The 16900-nt window shown below is 35.9% G+C and overlaps 3 protein-coding genes across 3 annotated transcripts; all 3 read right to left on the bottom strand.

The window, feature by feature from the left end:
* Nucleotides 1-831: 831 nt before the first annotated feature.
* Nucleotides 832-1585, bottom strand: LOC111452966. The gene has a single exon (XM_023093866.1). The coding sequence runs from the start codon at nt 1486-1488 to the stop codon at nt 919-921; it is 570 nt and encodes a 189-aa protein (XP_022949634.1). The 5' UTR covers nt 1489-1585; the 3' UTR covers nt 832-918.
* Nucleotides 1586-2200: 615 nt separating this feature from the next.
* Nucleotides 2201-5620, bottom strand: LOC111452964 (WAT1-related protein At5g64700-like). Its single transcript, XM_023093864.1, has 7 exons — nt 5421-5620; nt 4242-4304; nt 4038-4154; nt 3631-3868; nt 3398-3556; nt 2605-2756; nt 2201-2521 (listed from the first exon to the last, which is right to left on the bottom strand). The coding sequence occupies exons 1-7, from the start codon at nt 5597-5599 to the stop codon at nt 2383-2385; spliced, it is 1047 nt and encodes a 348-aa protein (XP_022949632.1). The 5' UTR covers nt 5600-5620; the 3' UTR covers nt 2201-2382.
* A 1337-nt stretch (nt 5621-6957) lies between these two features.
* LOC111452962 (actin-7) lies at nt 6958-9749 on the bottom strand. The gene is made up of 5 exons (XM_023093862.1): nt 9617-9749; nt 8719-8790; nt 8209-8602; nt 7510-8123; nt 6958-7424 (listed from the first exon to the last, which is right to left on the bottom strand). The coding sequence occupies exons 2-5, from the start codon at nt 8776-8778 to the stop codon at nt 7359-7361; spliced, it is 1134 nt and encodes a 377-aa protein (XP_022949630.1). The 5' UTR covers nt 8779-8790; nt 9617-9749; the 3' UTR covers nt 6958-7358.
* Between the last annotated feature and the right edge of the window lie 7151 nt (nt 9750-16900).

Genomic DNA, 16900 nt, shown 5'->3' with positions numbered 1-16900 from the left:
TTTTTTTTTTTTTTTTTTTTTTTTTTTTTTTTATAAATATTTTAGTTTTTTCTACTATGTACTTGGAGCGGACGGTAAAATAAAATAATGTGTACAGTCCAAAAATGCACTCAAATATTGTTTCGTTAGAAAAATAATATAATTTTCTTGTTTAATTTTAATAATAGTTGAATGAAATAAGTTAAAGTCAAGATAGGTATCGGATGAAGGTGTCCCACATCGGTTAATTTAGAGAATGATCATGGATTTATAATTAAAGAATACACCATCCTTTGATACGAGGTCTTTTGAAGAAGCCCAAGACAAGCTCACGAGAGCTTATTCTCAAAATAGACACCATCATACTATTGTGGAGAACTCTACCATTCGAGCCGGGCTGCCAGTATACACCCGAAAATTTTGGGTTTGGGGGAATATTATGGGATTTTGAGGAATGGGTTTGTTATGTTGTGTAATGTTACAGGTTTGGCCATATTGGAGAAATGGGCTCGCCACCATTATTTTTGGGATGCGTAATTTTTCTCTTAAATAACCATCAAAATTAGAAATTAATTAATTAACTAATTACATATTAAATTTCATAAAAACATGGAAGCAAAGTTTGTGGGCAGCCATTACCATATAATTAATCATTTCCTCCAATAATAATTGGAATCATAAGTTGAATATCGACCTGTTAATGAACTTAAATTTAATGTTGTTTTAAGGGTTATTATTGGATCATGAGTCGGAAGTGAATGAATAAGTCAAAAGTCGTTTCAAATCATATAGTGATTTAAACTTAATTTTTAGAGTATAAATTATCGATCTACCTACGAACATAGGAAGCTATTATTCAAAATTCTTGACTAAGGATTGAAAAATTAACCATCATCATACATTGTATTTAAAATCGAGAAAAATGGGGAAAAAAAAAAATCAAGAACAGAGAAGAACAACAGAGGAAGAAATCATAAATCCATAGATGAAGATCAAGAACCCAAAATGCAGAGCCCAATTCCTCTTAAACTTACCCAAATAGCTCTCCGGCGGCTCCTGGTAATGAATCTCAAATTCCTCATCCGCGGCGCCGCCATCGAGGCCTCCGCCGGCGGTAGAGATCCTCATCTTCATGAGTCGGAGCTTCTCCGTGGCCAAACCCAGAGTGAGTTTATGGCAACGGCGCTGATACTTGAAGGCATTGATGCAGCGGAGGGTCTGAGCGACAGAGACATAGAAAGTGAGATGGGAAAGGGAGAGGAGAGCAATGGGTATCCAGCAATGGCGGCACTGGAGGCGAGGGGAAAGGGATTGGGCTAAGAAGATGAGAGCCAGAAAAATGAAGAAGAGGTGGAAGAGGTTGTGGAGCTGTTTCTTTTGAAGATCTATGGCGTGCTTCTTCTCTAGGGTCTTCTCGAAATGGAGCTGGATTAAGGTGTTCAGTGCCTGGAGAGCTGTCTCTGTGGAGATTGATGGGTGTGGCCGAGTGTGGGCTTCCAAATCCGCCATTGATTACGAGCTTGCTTCAATCTGAGATGGAGGGATGGATGGGGGAACCGGCAGAAAAGGGCTTTGATGAATCCGTCAAGAATTCAATAATTTGGGGCTTTTTGTTGTCGACAAATTTTAACTAATCTTCTACCTCATATTTATTTTATTTTTAAATTTCAATTAAAAAAAATTATTTTTGAAAAAAAAAATTTAATTTTTGTGATAGCAATTTCATGTAACACCCCACCATAGCCGCTGTCGCTGTCCACTCCTCTAATCGATGTGGAACCGATGTGGAACCCCCCAATCCACCTTCTTTGGGATTCAGCGTCTTTGCCGGCGCACCACTTTATGTCCACTCCCTTTCGAGGTTCAGTCTCCTCGTTGACACGTCGCCATTTGTTCCCTTCTCTTATCGGTGTGAGATGAGACTCTCAATCCACCTTCTTCGTGACCCAGAGTCTTTGTTGGCACACTTCATGTCCACTCCCTTTCAAGGCTCAACCTCATCGTTCGGTGTCTAGTCCTGATACCATTTGTAATAGCCCAAGCCCACCACTAATAGATATTGTCTTCTTAAGACTTTTCCCTCAACGTTTTTAAAACGCGTTTGCTAGGATAAGATTTTCACTCTTATAAAGAATATTTTGTTCTCCCATTCAATCGATGTGGAATCTCACCGTTCGTGATAGTTTTGTCACGAGCTCGATTGATTTTCAAAAAAAAAAATTCGTTTTAGTCTCTTCCTATATTTACCCGATATTGTATCGAGATTAAATGAGGACCAAAAAGAATTATTACCATGTGTACCGAACCTTACCATCAATTCATTTGAAGCATTAGATAAAAAAAAAAAAAAAAACCGAGATTCAAGAATTCGAGACGTGAATTCTGAATGGATGCGGTTGGAATTCAGATGTGATCTATAATTTCCTTTTGGGGTGGAACAGAAGGATGGTTCTTGGTTTCTTCATCGCTGCAACTCATCTCCTTCCTTTTTCCCCATAGAACGCTGTAAAGGCTCAAAACCAGCAACATGGCGCCTATGGCACTGTTCATCGCACACCCAGAAGAACCAAAAATGGGTTAAAATGGTGAGTAATAACAATAAGGAATGGACCATCCCACACTCACCTCCCCAAGCTAACTCCATCGTTCAACAGCAACTGTGAACCAATGAGTGTAAAAATGAGGTTCAAGGGTGTGGTAACAGCTTGGAAAACAGGGCCCTTCTTTTTTATGACCCAACTTGACAGAAAGTTTGCAATGCATATTACAAAAGTTCCCTGCAATAATAAGCTATTAGAGAATGAAACAACCCTATTTTTACTGTTACGTGCACGAGTGTCTATAGTATCGGTTGAAGAGAGGAACAAAATATTCTTTATACGAGTGTAGAAACCTCTTCCTAATAGAAACGTGTTAAAAACCTTGAGGGGAAGCTCGAAAGGGAAAGCCCAACGAAAAACAGTAGCTGCTAGCAGTGGATTTAGATTGTTACAAATGGTATCAGAGCCAGACACTGGGCGGTGTGCCAACGCTGACCCTGGCCTCAAAAGGGAGTAGATTGTGAGACCCCACATCGATTGGAGAGAGGAACGAGTGTCAGCAAGGACACTGGATCTTGAAGGGAGAAGGTGGATTGTGAGATCTCACATCAGTTGGAGAGAAGAACTAAACATTCTTTATAAGGCTACGAAAACCTCTCTCTAATAGACGCGTTATAAAAACCTGGAAGGAAAGCCTAAAATTGAAAGCTCAAAGAGGACAATATCTGCTAGCGGTGAACTTTGGCTGTTATGCTCAAGCCACTTGAGGATTGCGTGCACATACATGGCTAAGTTTAGAGTTTGGTTTCGATACCGCTAGTTAAGAACAAGTGAACCTCTACAATAAGCTTTTGTAGTTTAGAGAGAAAGATTCATACGCAATAAAGAACAGAAACGAGGCGAATGTTCCAACCGAGCTGCCACTCAAAAGTGTTTCGTTCCACTGCAATGGCCACAACAAACGACTGCAAAGCGCTTGACAATGTTTGTCCACACGTTAACACGAGTGGCGATGAGCCCGTCTTCAAAATCAATGCCTGAAAATATACGTTTAAGTTGATGGGTTACGATAACAAAAGACGACAAAGAAGGTGCAGTTTGGGTAACTAACCTGAAGAACAAACCACAAACCCCATGAAATGCAAGCGAAGAGAAGCAAAAAACAACCAAGAATCCATGTTTTGGGGGAAGAAACATGAGACTCATGGGCTTCAAAAAGATGATGCTTGAAGAATGGCTTCATGTATGGGCCTTTGTAAAATGCAAGCACTGCAACGCCTGCAATGCACACAATTATGCCTCCAACCTTTGCCATTCCACTTGCTTTCCTTATCTTTACTTCCTCCATCCTATCAGCAACACATACACATACATACGAGCTGAGCGTTCATGGCCTACTAATAACTAAATACTTAATCATAATTTTTTAACAACTCAAATCCACGGCTAACAAATATTGTTCTCTTTGAGCTTTCCCTCTCCAACACGGAAGTTTGGAGAAAGATTATGGTTTAGAACCTGAAAATAAGAGCAAAGAAGAAGGTGGTGACAGGGAGACAATTGAAGGCTGCAGCACCCAAAGTTGCAGAAGTATATTTAACGCCTAACCCATAAACATTCAAAGCCAGTGTAAACCTGCACGTTTTAAACACAAATGATTGCTGAAACGATCCATGAACAATCTCAAATTCAGAGAGTAAATTTACTTATAATTGTACTGACCCTAAACTGGCCTGCATGAAAATCTTGAACACCACTCCTACTGATAAGCTTGCTATTTCCTGTCTGCAATCCATGAAAAAAACAAGAAACCAATTGTTACGGGTATGAAAAGATCTCGTGCGAATGAAGATAATTATCTCTTGGTTATGCATGTATGATCTTTGAATCGCTCACGGCCACTCGAGGATTGCATGCACATATGTGGCTAAATCTAGAGCTTGGTTTTGTACAAGTGAACCTCTACAACGTCATAATGGTGCATTACGAACGACATGTTTCACTAGCTCCCACCCTGTATTAGGCCATTAATCGGGGGATTCTACAAAGTAGTTTAACGAAGAAATGGAGTTGTCGCGCATTCTCAACTCCTCATTTTGAGATATTATGGCTTTGGGGTCGACTTTTGAGTGAAAATCGGTTAGTCCAACTAAAAGAGGTGAGATTCTTGAAATATGAACCAATACCCCAATTTTAGAAGAAAAATGGCTAGGACTCTGTAATGGCCTAGATCCACCGCTAGCAGATATTGTCCTTTTTAGGTTTTTCCTTTTGGTCTTCCCCTCAAGGCTTTAAAACGCGTCTGCTTAGGAAAGGTTTCCACACTCATACAAATGGTGGTTTGTTCTCCTCCCCAACCAATGTGGGACATCACAACCCCTTTGGGGCCCAGCGTCCTCACTGGCACTCTTTCCTTCCTCCAATCGATGTGGGACCGCCCCCAAATCCACCCCCTTTTGGGGCCAGCATCCTTACTGGCACACCACCTCGTGTCTACCCCCTTTCAGGGAACAGCGAGAAGGCTGGCACATCGTCCGATGTCTGGCTCTGATACCATTTGTAACGACCCATACTTTATGGGCTTTCCCTCAAGACTTTAAAACGCGTCTACTAGGGGAAGGTTTCCACACCCTTATAAATGGTGGTTTGTTCTCCTCCCCAACCAATGTTCGAAATGGACTTTTTTTTCTTTTCTTTTTCGGTATTATGCCGCCCCTCTCCTGAATTCAAAAAAGAAGATGTGACTTTGTCTGTCCTTCAGGAGTGGCTCTCCCCTCTCTGGATAATGGTGCGATATGTTCTACTTTGGGTTAAGCTCTCGTAATTTAGTTTTGGTTTTATCCAAAAGACGTTAAGCTAACTGAGAAAATCGTCTCAAATGAGACTTAAGTAATTAGTTACCTTTTGAAAAATATGGTGATGGGCAGCAAGAAGAGAGTTCCAACAGCTTGCCTGTAGAAAAGGAAGATATAAACATTCATACCAGATGCAAAGGCAGCCTTTGACAATAGACTCATCCCAGCAAAAGCGATTTGGCAGAGAATAGCAGCCAGGTAAGGCTTGTTTGAGTCCATTCTCATGAAACCAAACAACTATTTTGATCCCTCTTCCCCTTCAGCTCTGTGTGTGTTGTTTAATAAAACCAACAATCCAACCATCACCGTTCAATAAAATATTTAAGATTATATTATTCAATTCCTGTAAGTGCTTCATCATAATTGGAAGATTACTTTTCTAGTGGAAGAGTTTCATTATTGTGTGTGTACGCTCATTTTTATTAATGGTTTTGGGTTCAAGTCTACCGGTCTATTAGGATGCCTCAGCTGCATATATCACTGCACTTTTACTTGACACCTATCGTGGAGCTAATAGACAAACTATGATCAAACATCGCCACTAGTAGATATTGTCTTTCTTTTCGAATTTTTCCTCGAAGTTTTTAAAACATGTCTGTTAGGGAGAAGTTTCTACATCCTTGTAAAAAATGTTTTATTTCATACTTTATTGAATTAATGTTTGGAATCATTTTCTACCTGTAAAGATCACTATCAAACGGATGGTTAGTATGGTTTTGATTAATAAAATAGAATAAAGAGGTTGGCCAAAGTGCAATTCCAGCTTAACCTCAACTTCTACAGATTAATTTAGAAGAAAGAAGAAAGGCTTCCCAAGCCCCTCAGAGCATATACTTGTGTTTTTTAAAAATACAAACCAGATTCGAACATTGCTCGACTTTGACGTATTACATTAATATTTCGAAATAGTTCTTAAGATAGATTACAAGAATTCCCTACAAAGGTTAACTCAAATTTGGTTTGAATCTCGAACCTGGAGCATTACATAGATTCGATGGGTTTAGCACATGCCAAACTCAAAGAATAGATACAGTTCAAAATGTACCCAAATATTGCTATCGAGCTAGACAAAAATAAACATGCACATGTCAAATTTTTCCTACCAAGAGAGAGATTCTATTTAAATCGTGGTATTGTCTTTTGCTTGTAGTCATATAATAACATTATTTTCAATCTCTCTACTGCCGTTTTCTAAAACTTTCTTCTCAAAACGGGACAAGAGCTTGAGCACACGTTGGCTGACCGTAGACAACACGATCTTAAGTTGACTTAATTCACTCAGTACTGAGAGTGAGTTGACCATCATTTAACTCACTCGACCATCATTTCATTGTGATTGTGACCACCATTTCAAATACCCACTTCTAATTACCTTAATCACCTTTATAGGGGTATTGAATCTCCCAATAGTTTCTATACTTTACATAATGGGAATGGGTAATTAGGAATGAAACTGGATGAACATACATTCATTTACTTCACAAAGGTAAGAAACATTGAGAGAGACATCTCTGGAAAGCTCAAAAGGCAGTATCAAGATTTCAATTCCATAGCAAGTTTACGACCAAAAACTGACACTAATATTTCGCATACAATAAATATTAACATTAATGTTCTCAGGAAAAACCTTCAAAAAGAAAAGAAAATTGGAAAAAAAGTATATATTTAGGAAAAGCATCACAATCACTCTTTCTGCTACGAATATCCCTAAAATCATTTGGTCGAGAACCACAGATGACAGAACAGAACAGATTCTTTTTGCCACAAATCTGGAGGGTCACCAGCAATTGTGAGCTTCCAACAACAAGGCCACCGTATGAATGGAGAATCATAGTGAATGAAAATGCATTGATACAACAAATCTAACACAGTCCCCCCCTTCCTTCCTCCTTTGACGCCAACCAATCTCAGTTCAACATTACATGACACAAAAAAGCCAACTAAAGGGAAAAATAACTCACCAGCAAAGAAACTGACCAGCAGCTCAGAAACACTTCCTGTGGACAATGGATGGGCCCGATTCATCATATTCACCCTTTGAAATCCACATCTGATACAACAAAACGCAAGGGTGAGTGCCATTTGTGAATTCGAAACTATAACGAAATATTCTGTGGATGCAAGAATAGATTTACCTGCTGGAAGGTACTTAGGGATGCGAGAATAGACCCTCCAATCCAGACACTGTATTTCCTTTCGGGTGGGGCAACAACCTTAATCTTCATGCTGCTGGGAGCGAGGGCTGTAATTTCCTTGCTCATCCTGTCTGCAATGCCAGGGAACATGGTTGAGCCACCACTGAGGACGATGTTTCCGTAAAGGTCCTTTCTGATATCTACGTCACACTTCATGATGGAGTTGTAGGTAGTTTCGTGGATTCCTGCAGCTTCCATACCAATGAGAGATGGTTGGAATAGAACTTCTGGGCAACGGAATCTTTCAGCTCCAATGGTGATGACTTGTCCATCAGGAAGTTCGTAGTTCTTCTCAATAGAGGAACTGCTCTTTGCAGTCTCGAGTTCTTGTTCATAGTCAAGAGCAACATATGCCAGCTTCTCCTTCATGTCACGGACAATTTCCCGTTCAGCAGTAGTGGTGAACATGTAACCTCTTTCGGTGAGAATCTTCATCAAAGCATCAGTGAGGTCACGACCGGCAAGGTCTAAACGAAGAATTGCATGAGGGAGGGCATAACCCTCGTAAATGGGAACGGTGTGACTCACACCATCACCAGAATCCAGCACAATACCTGTTCAAAGTAAATCTTTATCAATACCAAATAATCCAAGTTCAAAATTACATCATTGTCATTCAAATAGAATTCATATACACACCAGTTGTACGTCCACTAGCATATAGGGACAGAACGGCCTGGATGGCAACGTACATAGCAGGCACATTAAACGTCTCAAACATGATTTGAGTCATCTTTTCTCTGTTAGCCTTTGGGTTGAGTGGAGCCTCAGTCAGAAGCACAGGGTGCTCTTCGGGAGCAACACGAAGTTCATTGTAAAATGTGTGATGCCAAATCTTTTCCATGTCATCCCAGTTACTGACTATACCATGCTCAATGGGATATTTCAAGGTAAGGATACCTCTTTTGGACTGAGCCTCATCCCCAACATAGGCATCTTTTTGGCCCATTCCAACCATGACACCGGTATGTCGGGGACGACCAACAATACTGGGAAAAACAGCCCTAGGAGCATCATCACCAGCAAAGCCAGCCTGCACCACAAAAAATGACATTAAATTAGAGGAGGTCATGAAAATCCTTGGGATGAAAATGGATGCAACCAGGACACAAACACAAGAACACAGGATAAAAGAACCAATGAACTGACCTTCACCATTCCAGTTCCATTGTCACAAACAAGTGGCTGAATATCTTCAGCGTCTGCCATCTCTTTCAAAAACTGCTCAAAGCATTATAAAAAATAGAAGTTGAATAAATAAACCACACACAGCAATCTAGAATTCATGTCTCAGGCATCTTCCATTTACAATCCATAAATTAACTTCATGTAATTGATCTTCCAGACTCAGCAAGTAATACAGGAATCAATATACTACTAAAAAAGAGTCCAGACACAAAAAATCAAACCAGTAGTCAAATATCTTAAAGATCTTACAAACGAAAAGGAACACGAGCTGACAATAAACTGATAATCTTATCCGTTTTCAGATCGAGAAGCTACCAAGACTAATCTGAGTGATAAAAATAACACAAAAGCAGAGAACAAAGACACTAAATCCCAGATCAGACAACCAAAAGATCAGAATAGTTCGTCCATCAACTAAACAGACAAGAAATAAACAAAAACATGCACCAATCACCAGAAAGCTGCGCAGCAATGCGCGATTACAGAATTGCATGCGGAAATCAAAAGCTACACATCGCCAAATCCTAGATCTCAGTTGCATAAGTACACACAGTCAAAACCCAAACCAAAATTTTCAGATCAGTTACATCGATCGGACAAAAATCACGGATCCACACCGATCGATGCAGAATTCCAAACCAGACACAAAGATCAGCAAAATTTCAGAAACCTCATCAGTAGAAACCGAATTAAAGCAGTAAATCAGAAAATGAGAGCCCTGAAAAGCATAATTTACCAAAAAAAACAAAAACCGCAGATCGAAGTTCAGAAGAATAAGAGACAGAAGCAAATGGCAGCAGAGTAGAAAGAGTGAAGTAAATGAAAGAATGCAAGATAGAGAGAAGGAGATGAAACAAACCTTGGATTAAAGAGAGGAAAATGAACGAGGAAGAAGAAGCCAACCTCCAAAGACGAAGGTGTGGCTGAGAGTAGTGAGAGTCGACCTAGCTAGCTGTGTTGCGCGACAGGAATTACAGGAAGAGAAATCAGGGGAAGATAGGGTTTATAAATAGAGAGAGAGAGAACGCGCGGTAATGTAAATTCAAATGCAAATGCAAACGCAAATTAGGATGAAATGACGAATTTGGATTGGGAATTGAAGGAATCATTTCCACCACCAGAAAAGATAGGGTGACCTGGCTGACAGCTTTGCCCAGCCCCATTCTTCGCCTTCTTTCTCTTTTTCGTCCAATCTCAACCGTTGGATCTTATCAAATATAAACCTATTAATTAATAAATTCTGAGAAAATATGTATAATAAAATTTATTTATATATATAAGAGGGATTTACACTATTTTATTGTCTTATTATTTAGACAAAGTTGCTCTCTTAGTGGCAAACCATTACTCTAACTCTACCCTTTATATTATTATCTTAATTTGATTTTTCTTTTTTAATTAATATGATATTTTTAAAATGACAATTTTAAAATTCAATCTTAAAAAAAAAACAACAAATATCATATCTTAATCAGTTAAATTATGTTCCCTTGGCTATTTATTCTGAAGACACTTATATTTAATAATTTACTCGTCTATCACCATACATTATTCATAAAGATCACTCATATTCACAAATAGAGATGTCTGTAGGACAAGATAGAGATTTGAAGAATATTGTGTTGGATCGGTATGGCAACCCTAGAGGGGGGGTGAATAGGGTTTTAACGATAAAAGTGTTTAAACTTGATTAATTTTTCTAATGATAAAACTTTTTACAAATAAGTAGAAGATGATAATTACTAAAACAAAATAATTCAAGTCAAAATAATAATCAAGTAGAACATGCAATAAATCATAATAATAATCTTGAAATTAAATAGGAAAGAGTTAGAGAAAATGACACCGTAGTTTTATAGTGGTTCGGTCAAACTCGACCTACTCCACTCCCCAAGCGCCTCTTGGGAATTTGAATAAAGAACTTTTCCGACTCTTTCCACGGATCAGAGCCAAACCGGTACACCGCTCTTTTTACGAGTTCAAGAGCAAACTCAATCCTTTCCACGGCGTAGGATCAAACCGAAACAAGTATTTGAGTTTGATAATATCACACCACAACTCTCTCAAAGAGTAGATTTACAATTTGGGATACTGACAACTATTTCCTCACAATATAATAATAATCCCTCTCAAGAATAAGATGAAAAGAAATAAACTTGTAAGCTTGGAGAGAGCAACAAACAATGGAGACTTTGAACAAATGAGGATTGAAGAATGTATGTAAGTTGTGTATTTTAAAAATGTGGGGAAGATGAGTTTATATAGAGGAGAAAAATGGCAAAATGTAGGATTGAATATTGACCATTGGATTGTGTTAGGAATAATGGAAGGTGGAGATTAAAAGTAATTAAATAAGAAAATTTTCTAAATTCATTTATTTCAAAATTTTAATATAATAGTAATATAATATAATAATAATAAAAAGTTATGTGAGTAACGGTCAAATGAAATTCAAAATTTATTATAAATATAATAATATAATAATAATAAAAATGATGTGAGTAACTACTAAAATTTTAAAATATAATAATATAATAATATAATATAGTAATAATAAAATTCGATGTGAGTAACGGTTATATTCAAATTTATATTTTGTGAAAATAATTTTATTTAGAAATGTAATAATAAGAAAAAACTCCACCATTTGTTACTCTTCCAATATTATAAATGTCATACTTTGATATATTTTGATTTGTCCATCATTTTGATTTTGTTGCCACATCATCACGTCGGGTATGTTGTCTCGACTCTAATTTCTTCGTTTTAGCTCTGATTTGAGTAATTGAAAAGTTGTTGTAATCGTTATTCCCGACCTTATACTGTGGACAATTCAAAAAACTGAAAATAGTTAATAATTAAAAGTAGGTTTGTTATCATCAAAACATCAATAATTAATTCATTGAAATTAATTAATGTGAGATCAAGGGCTAATAAGCCAACAATCTCCTCCTTTTTGATGATGACAAACCATTTCAAGAAAAATTCATAAAAACCAATAATACACCATCCATGTAATAATATCAATACATACTAATATATTATCATAAATTTCACTCAAGAGCATATTCTCCCCTATATTAATGCCTCAAGAAATTATGAAACATCACACCAAGTAAATGATTCATAAATTATAAAACAACAAATTTAGAACATATTTTTCTTAATTTTCTCCCCCTTTGTAATCATCAAAATGAACAATTGAAAGAAAATGCATTTCATAATGACATAATGGCTCCCCCTAAAAACATGCATTCAAAAATTATAAAATTCAAGATATATCACAACGAATAATACCAAGCTCAAGCCTATTTTTGCAAAAATTTTCTTCATTCAATGGCTTGGTGAAAATATCGGCCAGTTGATTATTAGAGTTTACAAAATCAAGAATAATATGTCCATTTTGCACATGCTCTCTAATAAAATGATGTCTAATGTCAATATGTTTAGTTCTAGAATGATGAATAGGATTTTTAGTTAAATTAATAGCACTTGTATTATCACAAAATATAGGCACACTATGAAACTTTAATCCAAAATCAGAAAGAGTTTGTTTCATCCAAAGAATTTGAGCACAGCAACTAGCAACCGCAATATATTCCGCTTCGGTAGTAGATAAGGCAACCGAATTTTGCTTTTTACTAAACCAAGAAACTAAGGAACTACCAAGAAATTGACAAGTTCCACTAGTACTTTTACGATCAAGTAAGCTTCCGGCAAAATCCGCATCAGAATATCCTACCAATTTAAATTCAACATTTCTAGGATACCACAATCCTAGATCAATAGTTCCAAGCAAATATTTAAATATTCTCTTAACGGCATGTAAATGAGATTCCTTAGGACAAGATTGAAATCTAGCACAAAGACATACACTAAACATAATATCGGGTCTACTAGCGGTCAAGTAAAGTAAAGATCCAATCATACCTCGATAAGCTTTAATATCCACACTTTTACCTTTTTCATCCTTGTCAAGTTTAGTGGATGTGCTCATGGGAGTTCTTGCAATCTTACCTCCATTGAACTTGAATCTTTTGAGCAAATCTTTAGTGTATTTCTCTTGATTGATGAAGATACCATTCTTGAGTTGTTTGATTTGAAGTCCAAGAAAGAAACTGAGTTCTCCCATCATACTCATCTCAAACTCACTATGCATACATTTAGAAAATTCTTCACATAAAGAAGGATTAGTAGAACCAAATATGATATCATCCACATATATTTGCACTAATAGCATATCGTTTTCTTTAATCTTAATAAAGAGTGTAGTGTCGAGTTTGCCCATTTTAAAATCATTCCCAATAAGAAAATTATTAAGTCTATCATACCAAGCTCTTGGAGCTTGTTTTAAGCCATAAAGAGCCTTTTTCAACTTATAGACATGATGAGGAAATTCTACATTTTCAAATCCGGGAGGTTGTTCTACATAAACTTCCTCCATAATATAACCATTCAAAAATGCACTTTTCACATCCATTTGATATAATACAAAATTTTTGTAAGAAGCAAAAGCAAGCAACATTCTAATAGCTTCTAATCTAGCAACGGGTGCAAAAGTTTCTTCATAATCTATGCCTTCCTCTTGACAATAACCTTGAGCTACAAGCCTAGCTTTATTTCTAATGATATTCCCATTTTCATCCATTTTATTTCTAAAAACCCATTTGGTTCCAATAATAGAAGTATTAGATGGCCTATGGACTAATTCCCAAACTTTGTTCCTTTCAAATTGATTTAGCTCTTCTTGCATGGCTAAAATCCAAAACTCATCATTTTCGGCATCCTTAAGAATTTTTGGTTCAATTTGAGAAACAAAAGCAAGATTATTAAATAAATTAATAGAAGAGCGAGTTTTCACACCTTGTTCGAGATCACCAAGAATCAAGTCCTTGGGATGAGACAAGGCATACCTCCATTCTTTTGGCATTGATGAAGAACCTTCTTCCTTTAAGCTCATCTCTTCTTTACTCGTAACAATTTCTTTGCCGTTGTCACTAACGAGTAAATCTCCAAAATTTCTTTCTAAATCATCACTACAAATAGACTCATTAGAAATATTATTGCAAGATTCATCAAATACCACATGCATAGATTCTTCAATAACTAAAGTTCTCTTATTGAAAATTCTATAAGCTTTACTAGTAGATGAATAGCCAAGAAAAATACCAATATCCGTTTTTGAATCAAACTTTCCAAGCTTTTCTTTGTTGTTCAAAATAAAACATTTACAACCAAAAACTTTGAAATACCCAACATTTGGAATTTTGTTATGCCAAAGTTCATAAGGAGTTTTATTTAATGAAGGTCTAATTAAAACTCTATTTAAAATATAACAAGCGGTATTAACGGCTTCCGCCCAAAAATATTTAGGTAAATCATACTCATTTAACATTGATCTAGCAAATTCTTGTAAAGTACGATTTTTCCTTTCAACCACACCGTTTTGTTGAGGAGTCCTTGGAGAGGAGAAGTCATGAGAAAAACCATTATCCTCACAAAATTTTTCAAAGGCAACACTGTTAAATTCTCCTCCATGGTCACTCCTAATTTTAGTAATTAAAAACCCTTTTTCATTTTGAACTCTTTTTACAAAACTAGCAAATCTTTTCAAAACATCATTCTTATGTTTTATCATCAAAACCCAAGTAAATCTTGAAAAATCATCCACTATCACAAAAGCATAATAATTTCCTCCATAACTAGCTATTTTAGAAGGGCCAAATAAGTCTATATGGAGTAGTTGAAGAGGTCTAGTAGTAGAAATCATATTTTTAGATTTGAAAGAAGACTTAGTTTGCTTACCCATTTGACAAGCGTCGCAAATTTTATCTTTTTCAAATTTAAGTTGAGGAAGACCTCTAACTAATGAATTTTTTGAAATATTTGAAATCAAGTACATACTAGCATGTCCTAGTCTTCTATGCCATAGCCAAGAGTTATCAAACAAAACCGAAAGACATTTATCATTTGTAGGACAATCATTCAAATCAATAGTATACACATTATCGTCTCTATTTCCTACAAACAAAACTTTTCTATCACTAGCATTTTCAATTATGCAATTATTCTTATCAAATACAACTCTAAAACCTTTATCACATAATTGACTAATGCTAAGTAAGTCATGCTTTAAACCATCAACTAACAATACATTTTCAATGAGAGTACAAGAGTCATTACCTATAGTACCCTTACCAATTATTTTACCCTTCTTGTTATCACCAAAGGTTACTAAGCCACCATCCTTCTTGGAAAGATTGACAAACTTGGATGGATTACCCGTCATGTGTCTTGAGCAACCACTATCCAAGTACCACTTATTTTTCTTGGAGGCTTTCAAACAAACCTAAAAACAAAGATATTCAAAATTGACCTTTTGGTACCCATACTTGTTTGGGTCCTAGAAAGTTAGTATTCACAAATTTAGGAATCCATTTCATATTTGCATTCATATTAAAGACATTGTATTTAGATAAGTAACAAGAATAATCTTCATGTCCAAACTTACCACACGAGAAACAAACGACATTATGCAAGAATTTATTTCTTGGACTAAATTTGTGTATTCTATTTTTATTCGAAAAATTATTTTCTAAAACATTGTTAAACTTTGTATTTTGAGAAACTTTTCTTCCTAAATGAATATTTTGAGAATTTTTCAATTTAAAGCACTTAGGTCTAATATGACCTTCAACACCACAATAATGACATATAGGCACAAATCTAGATTTATCATACTTAGATACAAATTTACATGTGTTAGATTTAGACAAGATAGGGGATGCTTTAACAAATATTGTTTTAGAACTTGAAGGTGTAGAACATTCATCAATATAGCCTAATCCTCTTTTATCACCATATGACTTACCTCCTTCAAGTATTTTATCTAATTTTTGAGCACCTATTGTTAACATTTTAATAGATTCCTTAGCCCTACCAAGTTCTTGCAAATTATTTGATTCATTCTCTTTGAGCAATTTAATTAATTTATCTTTTTCACCACAATCATGCTCAAGAGTCTTGACTTTATCAATTAATGCATTTTTCTCATCACAATCAAATACATGCTTTTCACAAGGTACATCAATTTTAACAATATTATGATCCTTCTTCTTTAAGCAAGAAATTTCATTTAGTAAAGACTTATTTTCAATAATTGAAGTCTTATATTTCTTTTTAAGCACAACATACTTTGAACTAAGTTTTTCTAAATCAATTGTCATCTCATCAACAAGTTTAAATAATTCATGATAAGAAAGAGATTCAAGAGTTACCTCATCTTCTTGTTCATCCTCTTTGTCACTATGAGCCATGAAGCAAAAATTTGCTACTTCTTCATCACTTCCACTTGCACTTTCATCACTATCATCCCAAGTAGCCTTCATTGCTTTCTTCTTGGATTTCTTAGATGATTTGAGGAGAGGACAATCCGTTCTTATATGACCCGGCTTTTTACATTCATAACATATTACCTCATCGTTTTTGCTCTTTTCACCTTTTGACTCTTTTTGATTTGTGAAATGTTTTTTTAATTGTTTCTTCCTTTTAATAAAATTTTTATACTTACGTGTGAAGTAGGCGACATCATCTTCATCAAGGACGTCCTCATCTTCAGAGTCAACTTTGATGGACTTTAGGGCTATACTTTTCTTCTTTTTGGATTCTTCTTCCATGTGCCCGTTCATGGTAATCTCATGTGTCATGAGAGAACCAACTAGTTCATCCAAAGGAAGCTTTGTGAGATCCTTTGCTTCTTGAATCGCCGTCACTTTTGCCTCCCAACTTTTAGGCAGAGACCTAAGAATTTTTCTTACATTTTCGGAAGTAGAATATACTTTTCCAAGATTTTTCAAAGCATTTAAAATATTAGTAAATCTAGTAAACATATCACCAATAGGTTCATTTTCCTCCATTTTAAATAGTTCATAATTATGAACTAACATGCTAATTTTTGTTTCTTTAACTTGATTGGTTCCCTCATGAGTTACTTCAAGAGTTTTCCAAATTTCATATGCCGAAGAACACATACATACTCTATTAAATTCATCATTACTTAAGGCACAATACAGACAATTGATAGCACTAGCATTCAAAGAACATTTTTTCATATCATGCTCATCAAATTCATTTTCTAATTTAG

The sequence above is a fragment of the Cucurbita moschata genome, unplaced genomic scaffold (assembly GCF_002738365.1).
Source record: "Cucurbita moschata cultivar Rifu unplaced genomic scaffold, Cmos_1.0 Cmo_Scf00015, whole genome shotgun sequence".
In the NCBI taxonomy this organism is placed as follows: domain Eukaryota; kingdom Viridiplantae; phylum Streptophyta; class Magnoliopsida; order Cucurbitales; family Cucurbitaceae; genus Cucurbita; species Cucurbita moschata.
Note: the sequence above shows the minus strand (reverse complement) of the source record. Positions and strands in the feature narration are given on the sequence as shown.